Source organism: Eretmochelys imbricata, chromosome 8 (assembly GCF_965152235.1).
Source record: "Eretmochelys imbricata isolate rEreImb1 chromosome 8, rEreImb1.hap1, whole genome shotgun sequence".
Lineage (NCBI taxonomy): Eukaryota > Metazoa > Chordata > Testudines > Cheloniidae > Eretmochelys > Eretmochelys imbricata.
In genome coordinates this window covers 54,704,395-54,716,701 of record NC_135579.1, presented here as the reverse complement: position 1 = coordinate 54,716,701, position 12,307 = coordinate 54,704,395, and the positions used below count along the sequence as shown (strand labels likewise).

The 12,307-nt window shown below is 45.1% G+C and overlaps 1 protein-coding gene across 1 annotated transcript in view; it reads right to left on the bottom strand.

The window, feature by feature from the left end:
- LAMC1 (laminin subunit gamma 1) overlaps positions 1-12,307 on the bottom strand; it is a 133,245-nt gene that overhangs the window by 12,075 nt on the left and 108,863 nt on the right. Inside the window, exons 6-16 of the mRNA XM_077823908.1 lie at positions 9,801-9,918; positions 9,550-9,648; positions 9,303-9,439; positions 7,040-7,162; positions 6,744-6,933; positions 6,301-6,413; positions 4,567-4,788; positions 4,207-4,395; positions 1,611-1,856; positions 1,016-1,169; positions 400-542 (exon numbers count right to left, since the gene is read on the bottom strand). Coding sequence (XP_077680034.1) covers positions 400-542; positions 1,016-1,169; positions 1,611-1,856; positions 4,207-4,395; positions 4,567-4,788; positions 6,301-6,413; positions 6,744-6,933; positions 7,040-7,162; positions 9,303-9,439; positions 9,550-9,648; positions 9,801-9,918 — 1,734 coding nt within the window. The remainder of the gene's footprint in view (positions 1-399; positions 543-1,015; positions 1,170-1,610; positions 1,857-4,206; positions 4,396-4,566; positions 4,789-6,300; positions 6,414-6,743; positions 6,934-7,039; positions 7,163-9,302; positions 9,440-9,549; positions 9,649-9,800; positions 9,919-12,307) is intronic.

Sequence of the window (12,307 nt, the reverse complement as noted above, 5' to 3'; positions counted from 1 at the left end):
TATTTGTATCACATTTACACTTTGTTTCTTCTCAGGACTGAGTCAGCAACTTATGGGCACATTCCAGAGTAGAGACGCAGGAGCTTAGATAGCAGAAAACAGAACTGTTCTGGAAACATATTCAGAGCAAGTGATTATGCCAAAGAGAAGCAGATGTCTACAAGTAAATGCAATCAGAGTCCCTCAGAGACAGAAAAAGAAACTCTTACAAATAAATCAAGATTCAAACACCCTCCCTGGGACTAGGTCTCACCCTCTGTCTGCGATGTGGACACAATAAGACAACTCTTGTTTGTTACATTAAACATGGTGCTGGTGAAGTGAGAAGGCAGCAGCAGTGGGCAGGCAACGCCGTGTTCGTTTCCGCTTCCCCTCCTTCTCCAACCCACCAACACTTACGTTTGCAGCCTTCAGGTCCGAATCCGAAGTGGTTGACCTCACATCTCTTGCAGCGCTGCCCAGTGATGCCTGGTTGACACTCACACTGCCCTGTTTGTATGTCACAATGGCCATCGGTGGAACCCAGCGGATGGCAGTCGCACCTGTTGAAGGAGACTATATTTCAAGTGACAATAAAAAAAACAGAAAAAACAAAAGGCTGCACTTGCACCTTTCATTCGAGGATCTCAGAGGTAGTATACAAGCAGTAAGCCTCACATCTCCCATGTGAGGTGGGTATTGCTGTGCCTGTCTTTGATGTGGAAAGCAAGGCACAGAAATTAACTGAACTGTGCAAGATCACGCAGGGACTGAGCTAGGAATGGGATCCAGAACCCCCACCTACCAGTCTTCGCCTGCAATCATAACATGGTTTCTATTTATAAATTACCCTTCTTTATAGAACCTTATCAGATCTGCTCCATGACTAATCCTCTCCTTCATGAATAATCCTGTCCTCCTGTCCTATCAATGTTCACAAAAAAAATCCCATCCTCCTGTTATGGATGCTGAAATCAGGGTTAAGCACATCCCCCCGAAAAACATACTCGCTGCCACAGCTGCGGGTCAACCTCACCTGTCACAGCCACGTCCACTCTGTAGGTTGTAGAAGCCAGGCTCACAGGCACTACAGTCCCTCTCGGTGACACGTGGCAGGCACTCACACTGCCCAGTTACTTGATTGCAGCTTGTCTGCTGGTTCACTGTTCCATAAGGATTACAACTGCACGCTGCCAGAGATGGAAAGGGGAACATGTTCCCAGTAATTAGCAGGAAACCAGCACTGTAAGCAGCATTAGACTGGAGCCTCCAAACATGCCAGATAGCACAAGAATGCAAATCGTAAGCTGCACCGCCATACTACATGCAATGCCCATACTGTATCAGGCCACTGGACAGGCTTACAGCATAGGCATTTTATCAAGCCATAACCATCAGCATAGTATGAAATCTAGCACTGCAGTTGACAAGTCTGCACACAGCACCGAAATCGGACTTCTGACATTTTCCTTAATATTATGTCAGGCCAAGACAGAGCACAAAAGCACAGATCTGTGTGGCCAAAACATTCAATCATTTCAAGGATGTGCCAGTGAGACTAAGAAGGGGCATCTGTAGCCATGAAAAGGGTTCTGATTTTCACATGTGAATCAGCTGAGAAAGGCACTTACCCTTGCATTTAACCTCAGGGTTGGAGGCTAAGGGGTTCCCAAAAAAACCATCTTTGCACCGGTCACAGTAGAAGCCAGCCGTGTTGTAGATGCATTTCAGGCATTCCCCTGTCAAGCGGTTACAGTTCCCCACGGCATTGGGATCAATGTTGTCACTGCACTGGCAGAGACGGCAAAGCCTGGCAGGGCCATTTTCACCAAGTGGATCTCCAAAATAGCCGTCGTCACACAGCTCACATCTTTTACCTGGGGGCAGGACAAACATACATGTCACAGTAGGCAGCCAGCAGTTACAAGGTAACCTGGATTCCCCTACAGCAGGGGTTTTCAAACTGGGGGTTGGGACCCCTCGGGGGTCACGAGCTGTCAGCCTCTGCCCCAACCCCCGATTTGCCTCCAGCATTTAAAATATATTTAACACCATTATAAAAGTGTTTTTAATTTATAAGGAGGGGTCGCACTCAGAGGCTTGCTATCTGAAAGGGGTCACCAGTACAAAAGTTTGAGAACCACTGCCCTATAGCTTCTCCTGCAAAGTGAGTCCCTCAGCACCTTTTTCCTCATCTGATGTGAAGTAACCAGGAAGAGATCAGGCTTCAAAGCACTGCAATGGAGGAGTCAGTCACAACCTCCAATAGTTAAAGCTACCTTTGGATTTCCAGTTAAACTGTGATTTAAAAACCTTTGTGTCACTCCAAAAATACTCTGATTTGTTCTTAAGAAACATGCCAATGAGATACTAATACACAACTTTCCACATACAGTTTTTCTCAATATTCTGTCCACTTGAAAAGTCTAAAATAGTGTCTCTCAACCATTTTGATACCAGGGACCTGCTTGCTCCCTTCCTAAAGTGCGTCAGGGAAATCTCAGACAGGGGCTGGTCCACAGACCAGTCATTGAGAAACACTGGACTAAAAAGCCACTAATTTTGCAATCTGCAAGTCATAATTTTTGTGCCACTTGAATATCACAGATCCCCAACCTGTTCCAGACTTCACACACTAGTTAATCTATACTCCAGCACAGACTAAGTTCCAAAATATAAAATACAAAAAATGACTGCCCCTATTAATTGTAACAACTGAGATCAGCTAAAGCCGACAGACAGATATATGGAGACTCACCAACCACTTTCATTACAGGAGGCTGTGATGCTGCAACAAGGACGGAAGATTCCATATAGAAGACAGCCCTGCAGCAACTCCAGCTCCCCACCCTAGGCAATCACTGATACACAACTTGGCCCCTCGGCCTCCCTAGGCAGCACATGACAAACTTTGTCCACAGTTAATCCCTCACTATATATAGACTCCCTGCACAAAACAGCTCAATACTCTCCTCTGCTTCCCAATGCCACTGCTTCCCATAGTCCTCCTAAGATGTTAGTGGTGACCCTGCTCTGTCGACCCCTTTAAGACGGGGATGGAAACCACAGAAGATTTGACAGACCCCCTCACACAAGCTAAAAGCTCGGCTTCTCAGGCTGCTCTTTCACATGCAAACCTCCCCCTTTCCCTTCCATCACATCACAATCACTTCACCACAAGTGGGGACACATTGTGAGGGAGGTGAGGGCAGCAGAGCCCAGCAGGCTCAGCAGTGACTAGTGTGGGCATGCCAGATGTGGCAGTAATAAATAAAGATAAGCCTGAATATTCAAGGCAATCTGAATCTAGATCTGAACTTAGCAGTTCGAGCCAATAACAAAACACACAATCCGAAAAAAAAAAAAAATATCTATTGCATGTCTGTGCAACGCCTCCAAGCTGATCTGTAGATGGCATATTCTTGTGTTTGAGCAGACACAGCGAACTGTGCAGGGACTCAGAGGCAGTCATCTAGCCAAGTGTTTGTAAGCTTTTTAAGGGTCCTCTTCTTTTGACTCCCTGATGTCAAGCCTAAATTCAGCTGAAGGCCTTGCCACTTTCAGTTGTATTTGCTGGTTATAGACAAAAAAGGCTTTACTTAAAAGGGTTAACACCCTCATCTACTTTATGATTTACTATTTAAAATAAGATACAGATCTGCGGAGACATTTTTTTTAGGCTGTAAAAAACAATATGGATTTGTACATAAGTTGACCTGTCCTGATGAATCACTGCAGCCTACGGCTTCCTAGGCAGAACAAACCTGCGGCAGCAAACGACATGCAACGTCTGACAGACTGGCAGAGGGAAGATATGCCCTATAATTTTATCCTGATTTGAACAGAAATATTCAAGAGCTCTCACGCCTGTTTTAATGACAATCGTATTCCATTTTCCACCCAGCTCCACATGATTAACAATGCTCAGTATCAGAAATGATCACGGCTCGTGTATCCCAAGTATTTTCAGACTTTGCTCAGACTAAATTTCAGTTTCTTCACTCAGGAAAGAGAGAAACATTTGGCTTTTTTCAATTCATAGAATCCCAAGAATAATGGCAACAAAGAGCTCGATACTAGTTACCGAGCTGTCTGCTAAGAAAAAAGCAACCACAAAATACAGAGGGGATCAGTTCTGCTCATTTCTCTTTACTGTGCAAAGCAGCAGACCTGGTGTAAGAAGCTCTCTCTGGGCAGGGATGTGGAAGCTCTGAATAAAGAACGCACCTGTGGTACCAGCAGGACAGTTGGTGCACACCACCTCCTTAGTCTTGGGCACTACGGCGCAGCTGGAGCCCCCTGGACATGGACATGGCTGACAGTCTGAGGAAATGCCTGTAGTTGCATCTCCGTAATACCCATCACTGCACTTCTCACAGTGAGGGCCTGCAGTGTTATCTCTGCAGTCGCAAGCACCTGTGGGGTTGTGAGGGAGCGGGGGAGAGAAAAATACAAGGATATGTTTTTAATATTGTTCCAGTCATTATCCCCATCCCATCCCCCACACAAAGAAAAAAAAAATAAAACAAAACAAAAAAAGTCAGATCTCCTCCTGCTGCCACCCTCCCCCACAGTCTTCCTCCTTACCAGTCTCTGGGTCACAGCTCTCACTGTGCCCATTACAGGTACACAGCACACACAGACTGTATGGCCCAAGGCTAGGTGTCTCCCTCCTATAACCTGGGGCACAGTGCTCGCAGAATTGCCCATGGTATCCTGCTGGGCAGGTACAACTCTCCACCCAGGTTGCAGGGGTTCCAGGCTCAGGACGAGCACTCACAATAGTGACATCATCCAGGTATCCAGCACCTGGAGAGATTGGGAAGGGAAGCATTTAATTACCCACACATGAAAAATGGTATGATATGAGCCCAATACAGTATATTTACACACAAGTCAGAGATAGACCACACAGTGTCGGAAGAGATGTGTTTGCTATTGCTTTTGCAGGAAAGTCAGCAGTTGCTTAGGTTGATGAGAGAAGGATGCCAGGTAACCCAGAGAGAACAAAGGCCAGAAAGCAGAGAGGGCTGTTTCCTATGGATGAGATACACAGGTATGTAGAGGTGGCAGCTTGCCAAACAGCCGCCATACAAAACATAGCAGGGTTCAAAGAACACGATTTGTGTAAATACATTTTGGCAGTAAAAATCATGCCTTGTGTGTGCACTGTTTATAGTTCTATTCAGAAACCAAGAATGGTTCCTAATCTTCCCGGCTACAAGGACAGACAAGCCCTCTTGAATCTTTAAAATGTATGCAGTGAATTCTTCATACTGAAGAATTCTGCCCACTCTCTTTTGGGTTTTTCTCCTCCAAAGTCATCTCCCCTCAGTACCTTAAGGCGACTTTCCCTAGCAATTCCTCTTAGGCAGAGTTCTATGACAGATGTAAAATGATTGTTATATGTTGATGTAAGGGTGTTTGCTCTAGTGTAACAGCTCTAGAACTCCAAACAGAACCCAACGTATCATGGGATATTAGCAGCAGCTGGAATGCTCATCAGATAAGTCACATTGCCCACTTTCTACCCTCTATTTTATTATGGGTACATTCCTCTTGTGTAAAAAATTCCACTTCAAATTCTTGTAGATTCCCAATCTAAAAAGTTCATACTCTTTTTTTTTTAATAATCTATTTGTTTTAGCATGAAAATCTCTCAAGGGTGTTCAAGGCCATTGATGTTCTGTCTCTAATCAGAGCCAGTTCCCACAGCACCTCCTTATGTGGAACTCCCACTAAAGTAAACAGAGGTTCTGTAAAATGGGGAGGTTTGGGGATCAGGCCTTTCCCACTTAGAACAATTATCTCTCATCAGTTGTGTGTTTTCCTGTCTCTTTCCTCTTTACATTACAATTGTAATAGCAGTAGAGTAGGTGTCACACGTGTGTTAAAGAATCCTGGCATCTCTGCAGCCACTTCCTTCAGAATTCTGGGGTGAATCTGGTCTGCTCCCAGATTTTCATTAATCAGATCTATACATGGTCATGACAAAAATGCTAAAGACATTTTTTTTTAAAAGCCCAAAGGGACAGAGACTGTGGATCCTTCGCCTTCTGCAAGGGCTTTGTATCACAGTGACAGTAGGTACCCTGCAAGTGGCCCAGGAAGCAAGATGTCATAAGGCGGACTGATGCAAAGCATGAGTCATGGACTGACAACCAACCACCCTTAGGTATTTATAATTAGGCTCTGAAATATGCTGGCCACTGTCATTCTGCAGCAGTGAGATAATCTGCTCCTCTCCCATATACAACTGTTGTGGAAACCACACCATGTCTCATCCCTAGACCCACTTTCCCAAGTAGTGGAATGACTCACTTCTCTCACTGTATGTCCCACGGATCTTGATAGAAGTCAAGTTGTAAAGCAGCTTCTGAAACTCAAATGGGGTAAGAGAAGGCCTCCACGGGTAATCTGTTGCTTCATGGAGCCTATGGAAAAGAGGTATGTATAATTTTCTATGCTTATAGCTTTCACATGCTGATGGCTGTGCTCTTTCAATGGACCATTCGAGCAATTATATGCTGTTACAACACATTTAGCATATAATTATGTTCTACTACTAGACCATGTGCACTGTATTCATCTGATTGTATGATTATGAATTCCATTTCGAAAAAACAACATTAACAGTTCTGCTTTTCTTACTGTCCCTTCTGAGAACACTGTCCACCCCAGGCTAGATTCCTGTTACAGCAATTACTCTCCTTCCTCCCCAGTCAGCCCGGACTCTTTCAATGTTACAGGGAACACTCACTCACCTGAAGGCATACTTCACTGTGTTCTCACTAGGATAGGAGTTGCCCTGAGCGATAAGAGGCACAGATACTCTAAGCCCAGCCCCTTCAAGCACCAGGTCCTCTGCAGAGAGACGAGTGTCCCGCCTATCCACCCGAAAAGAGAAGGTCAGATTTTGAGCATAACTCAAAACCTGATTGCCCAAAAACTTGTCTGAAACAGAAACAAAACTCTTATCATTAGGGGCAGAAAAGTCAACATTTACTATATGGTAACATGGTGAATTTTTAGAGAGATCCTCGTCTCTGACTCTACTTACCAGGTGCAATGAAATAGATAGGGAAATAGCTGTCTGAGATAACAGAGATGTCCTGGGTTTCCACACTCCACTGGAGTAAAATTTCAGAGCCATCTCGCTGTTCAGCACGCCACTCTTCCTCCCCTGAAATACAGATTTATAAGGGGAAATGCTCCATGAGGTATATACTGTGACATTGCACTCCATATGTTTTATGAAAATGTGTTTACAAGCGTGAATATAATGTAACTGGAATATGCTTCATGCAAAAGGTCTCTTGTAAGGTATCATTACAAAGCTTATAATCTACAGAGTGTGTTCATCCTATTTGTATGAATGTATCATTCTTGTATCAAACTAGAAATATGAAGTATTACTCTGAGGTCCTATTGTAATTATGCAAAGTGTGGGCCATTAATGGTGGCTTAGGATCTTGATGGCTCCCATTAACTAGAACAATTGGTTGTAAATGGCTCTGTTTACTTGTAAGCCTTCCTGTATTCGAGTGAGAGTCAGGCTGGAAAGAACGGAGGCTTGGGGTCCCACGGGACATGTGATCATGTCACCTGGTACTGGAATCCATCCTAAACCTGGTGCTTTTCCATTTAGAAGGAGGGGTAGGGACCAAGAGAGACAAAAGATTCCCGCCTTGTGCCAAAGCTATAAAAGGGGGTGGAACAGAACAAAGGGGGCTGGAAGTCATGAGAAATCCCCTAGTTAGCACCTGAGCCGGAACTGACAAGACTAAGAAGGAGTCTAGTCTGTGAAAGAAGCTTATTGGAAAATAAGGCGAGGGTGAGATTTACCTGTATTCAGTTTCTTAAATGTGTTAGACTTAGACTTGCGTGTTTTGTTTTATTTTGCTTGGTAACTTACTTTGTTCTGTCTGTTATTACTTGGAACCACTTAAATCCTACTTTTTATACTTAATAAAATCACTTTTGTTTATTGTAGAGTAAGTGATTAATACCTGGGGGAGCAAACAGCTGTGCATCTCTCTCTATCAGTGTTATAGAGGGCAGACAATTTATGGAATTTATGAGTTTACCCTGTATAAGCTTTACACAGAATAAAATGGATTTATTTGGGGTTTGGATCCCATTGGGAGCTGGGTGTCTGGGTGCTGGAGATAGGTGACTTGCTGAGCAGTTTTTGGTTAAAGCCTGCAGCTTTGGGGGTGTGGCCCAGACCTGGGTCTGTGTTGCAGCAGACTAGCATATCTGGCTCAAAAAGGTAGGGTTCTGGAGTCCCAAGATGGCAGGGGAAATGAGCTCAGAGGTCATTTCAGCACATCAGGTGACAGTCCAAGGGGGTCTCTGTGACCAAACCAGTCACAGATACCATATCACACATGAAACACAATCGTGTCGCCCAGGGAATATCTAGCTTACATTTTATGCACTGGTGCAAACATGCTTTAGGAAGTTTGTGTCATTGTTTCCACCCTCTGACAAAGAGAAACTGCTACGTTACCAGTTAAAACCCAGAACATACAAAGTACTAACTTCACGCACGTTATGCCCACCATTTTCTCTAACTTTCAAAGAGCAGAGTTTTTAAAAAAACGTAATACTAAGTAGGGAGAACATGCAAATATCCGGGGTTTTGTGAAATTTGTAGAGACTTTCCTATTTTGAAGTTCAGGCTTCCATAAAACTGTGTTTTCCAGAGGAAATTTAATTAAGAAATGTGATTTCCAAACTGCATAGGAGCCCATACAGCTTACTGCTGCATGAAAGCAAAAAGAGATTGTACAAAAAGTGGGTCTTGCCCTGATTTTAGGTCTACCAACGAAAATAACAGGAAGCAGCCAGAAGCCACATTTTGCCAAAACCACACTGAACTCAAAACCCAAGAGTTGTTACATTATAAGGTTTACAAGCCCAAACTTTTGGCTAGGTTTTCAAATTGAGCAAATGCCTTCTCCTAGCTGCCGGCATTAAGTAGAAAGAGAAGTGTTTACATCCTCAGTACACATATACATTAAAATATTTCAAATCTAGATGCCTAAAGTCATGCACATAAACCCATATTTGGCCACCTAAATAAAAATTGCTTGATGTTTGAAGATGCTGAGCACCTGCAACTCCTATGGACTTTAATGCGTATTGTAGGTACTCAGCACTTCCGAAAAAGATGCTACATATTTAGGTACCTACAGTTTGAATGCTTTGGCTACAGTAACCCAGCACAGGGAAAGGGGAAGAGGAGCAGAAGGAAAGAGTTAATTTTTAGATTGAAGTCCATAGCACAGCCTTGAAGTCAAAGGAAGATATCTCTTTACCAGTCTGGAAGTTGGAGATGATGCTGTAGATACTGTAGCCAATGGCATTGGTGCAGACCGAGGAGTGACCAAAACAGAAGCAAGGGGTGCAGCCTCTCAGATTGGCTGGATCCAGATTGAAAAATCCAGGTTTACATCTAAAAATGGGCAGGAGTAAGAAGTTATTTCTTCATCTTTTTTCAAAACACACAGTGACCAAGAACACTCTTGAGACATATGCAACACAGCTATTGAAAGGGCAAGTCACCTCTCACAGTGGAATCCCTCCACATTGTCCTTGCAGGTACATCGCCCTGTTTCAATACTGCAGTCATCTGTGCTACCAGCAGGATTGCATGAACATAGCCTGATGGAGACAGTGGAGAGGAGAAAGAAACCCACTGAGAACTGTGTACAGAAACCTGAAGAGAAGAAAGTTTACAGGAAAATTCACACACTCCCCTCTTGAGCAGTAGCTCCTTCACTTTCTACTTTAACTATAGGAAAAGAATCCTTTACCTGCACCCAGCCTCTGAGAGGGAGTGGAACCCTGGCTGGCATCGGTCACATTTATCTCCCATCACACCTGGTTTGCAGCTGCACCGGCCGTAGTTATCACACTGAGTGCTGAGAGAGCCTATGGGAACAGGAAAAAAAGGGAACTTTAACAGAGCGTGTGATTACATTAGCTGTTGCAGATCAAACTGTGTGCTAAGAGAGCTTTGGGGGAAATGCAGGGAGAGGGAAAAGAAGAACAGTGATGTGTCACTCTAAGGTCTAGAATGAAAACTTGCCAAGAGCCTAAGGGCAGCATCTGATTTACATGACTGTTCATAAACGTGCATCCCCCATGACATCACTCAAATGATATTGTTACATCTGTGCATCCATAATAAAGCTGTACTGACCTTGCACTTGTTTAGCTTCCCCTTCCCTCTCTCCCATTTCCCACTTCTATTCTCATTTTCTCCTTGTATCATTTTTGCTCCTTTCCATTGGGTTTTCTACCTTCAGTCTCTTCCATTCTCACTGTTATCTCTGCATCTCCAGTTTATCCCATGCAGTCTCATTATCCTTCCCTCAGTACAGCACTCGCAGTCTTCTTTTCCCCACCCTCCTTTTCCCAAGTCTCTTCTCTGCACCCCAATCATCTTCATTTCCCCCTTTGCCTAGGTACCCCCTGATCAGTTCCCCTCACACACAGATTTTCTTCCTTGGTACTCCCACTTCTCTGCCTTCTCAAGCCCCACCAAGTCTACAAGTGCTGCTAGCTCTCACACAGATCATACCCAATAGGCCCCCTCTCCTAGCCCATGCTTGGGGTTAGACTGTCTACATGTAGGTTTCCCTTTTTCAGCCAGCCTGGGCTCTCCCCAACTTTCCTGTATTGCAAGATAGGCTCCTGAGCATGGGCTGTTCTTGGCCAAGTCAGCCTTCTCTTTTGCTGTCTGTGGTCAAGGAGTGAGCTCCTAAAGGACACAGTGCTGGAATAGCTCAAACTTCTTCTCCTCCCTATCAGGAGGCCAGATGACAAGAGTACTGAGAAGGAGCACTTGGTCTCACATAGCTCACATGCCACACGTCATACTGGTAGAATTTAAATGCTAAGAAACCGCTATACATCACACTGATAGACTTTGAATGCTAACCCAAATAGTATCGAGGAGGTTTGGTAGAGGAACACATGACCCCTAACCAGGGGTGACAGTAAGTCGAATGACTTGCCAGCTCTGGACCCCAGAAGGGGCAGGGCCTAGGGCAGAAGGGGCGGGGTTGAAGGGGTCAGAGCCAGCCTCAGCCCACCCTGTAATGTAAGTGCCCCCCACCACCACCTAGGTAGCAGCAGCAGCAGCCCGGGGCTCTGGGGGCTATTTAAAGGGCCCAGGGCTCCCCTCTTCTACTGCTCCGGCCCTTTAAATAGCCACTGGAGCCCCGCCGCTTCCCCAGGTAGAAGCAGGGGAGCCGCGGGCCCTTTAAATAGCCCCCGGAGCCCTGGGGAAGCGGCGGGGCTTCAGCGGCTATTTAAAGGACCGGGGCGGCAGAGACAGCTGGAGCCCTGGACCTTTAAATAGCCCCTGGAGCCCCCCCCCCCACCCTAGGGCTCTGGGGGCTGTTTAAAGGGCCCAGGGCTCCCCTGCTTCTACCACCCCCGCCCTTTAAATAGCCCCCGGAGCCCTGCAGCCGCTACCCCAGGGCTCCAGCAGCAGGGCTCAGGAAGCAATTTAAAGGGCCTGGGGCTCCAGCCACTGCTGGGAGCGCCCCAGGCTCTTTAAATTGCCCCCTGGGGAAGCCGGGCTGCCCCAGTACGGTGCAGCGGCTCTTGCTGGTACGCTGTTTCGGGGCGTACAGGCTTACTTTCACCTCTGCCTCTAACAGACTCCAAAGCAAGCCTCACGTTTGTAGCAAGGAATTGTCTTAAGCTGAGTTTTATAAAATTGCATCTGAATGAAAATTTTGACCTTTTTTCCCCCCTTGTGAAAGCGACACAAACTTGCTCCCTGAGTTTGGTCCTGAAGGCACAGTTTACTCAGCTTCTTTAACTCTTTGAAGAGAGAATGGTTTCTCCCAGGCATTTGTTTGGCTAGCAGTCTGGAAAATGTCAGTGTTCTAAGGGCTAGTAAGTGAACAAATATGTAAGATAACGCAACTTTTTAGGTATAAAAAGGAATGGTTTCTGCCTTCCACTTCAGGCTGCACTAAAAGGCTGTGTGTAACAGTAAGTGAAACAATTATAAGAGGATTAAACCAGACTGAATCATTAAGAGTGAAGGACTCAAAAAATCTCTCTCATATACAGTCAAAGTTCAAACTCCCTGTGTGATCCAGTCTATAATTGTTTATAAAACATTACGTAGATAAAAATATCATCCTAAATCAACTCCCCACACTTTTAATACACACTGGATGTGAGCACACCCTGAGCTACAAGTCAAGGGCTTAGTATTAAGTTATAAAGACCTTTGTAATTTGTCGCTACGTACCTGATCAATTACCTCTCTTCCCAAGTCCCTACTTGGCATTTACAG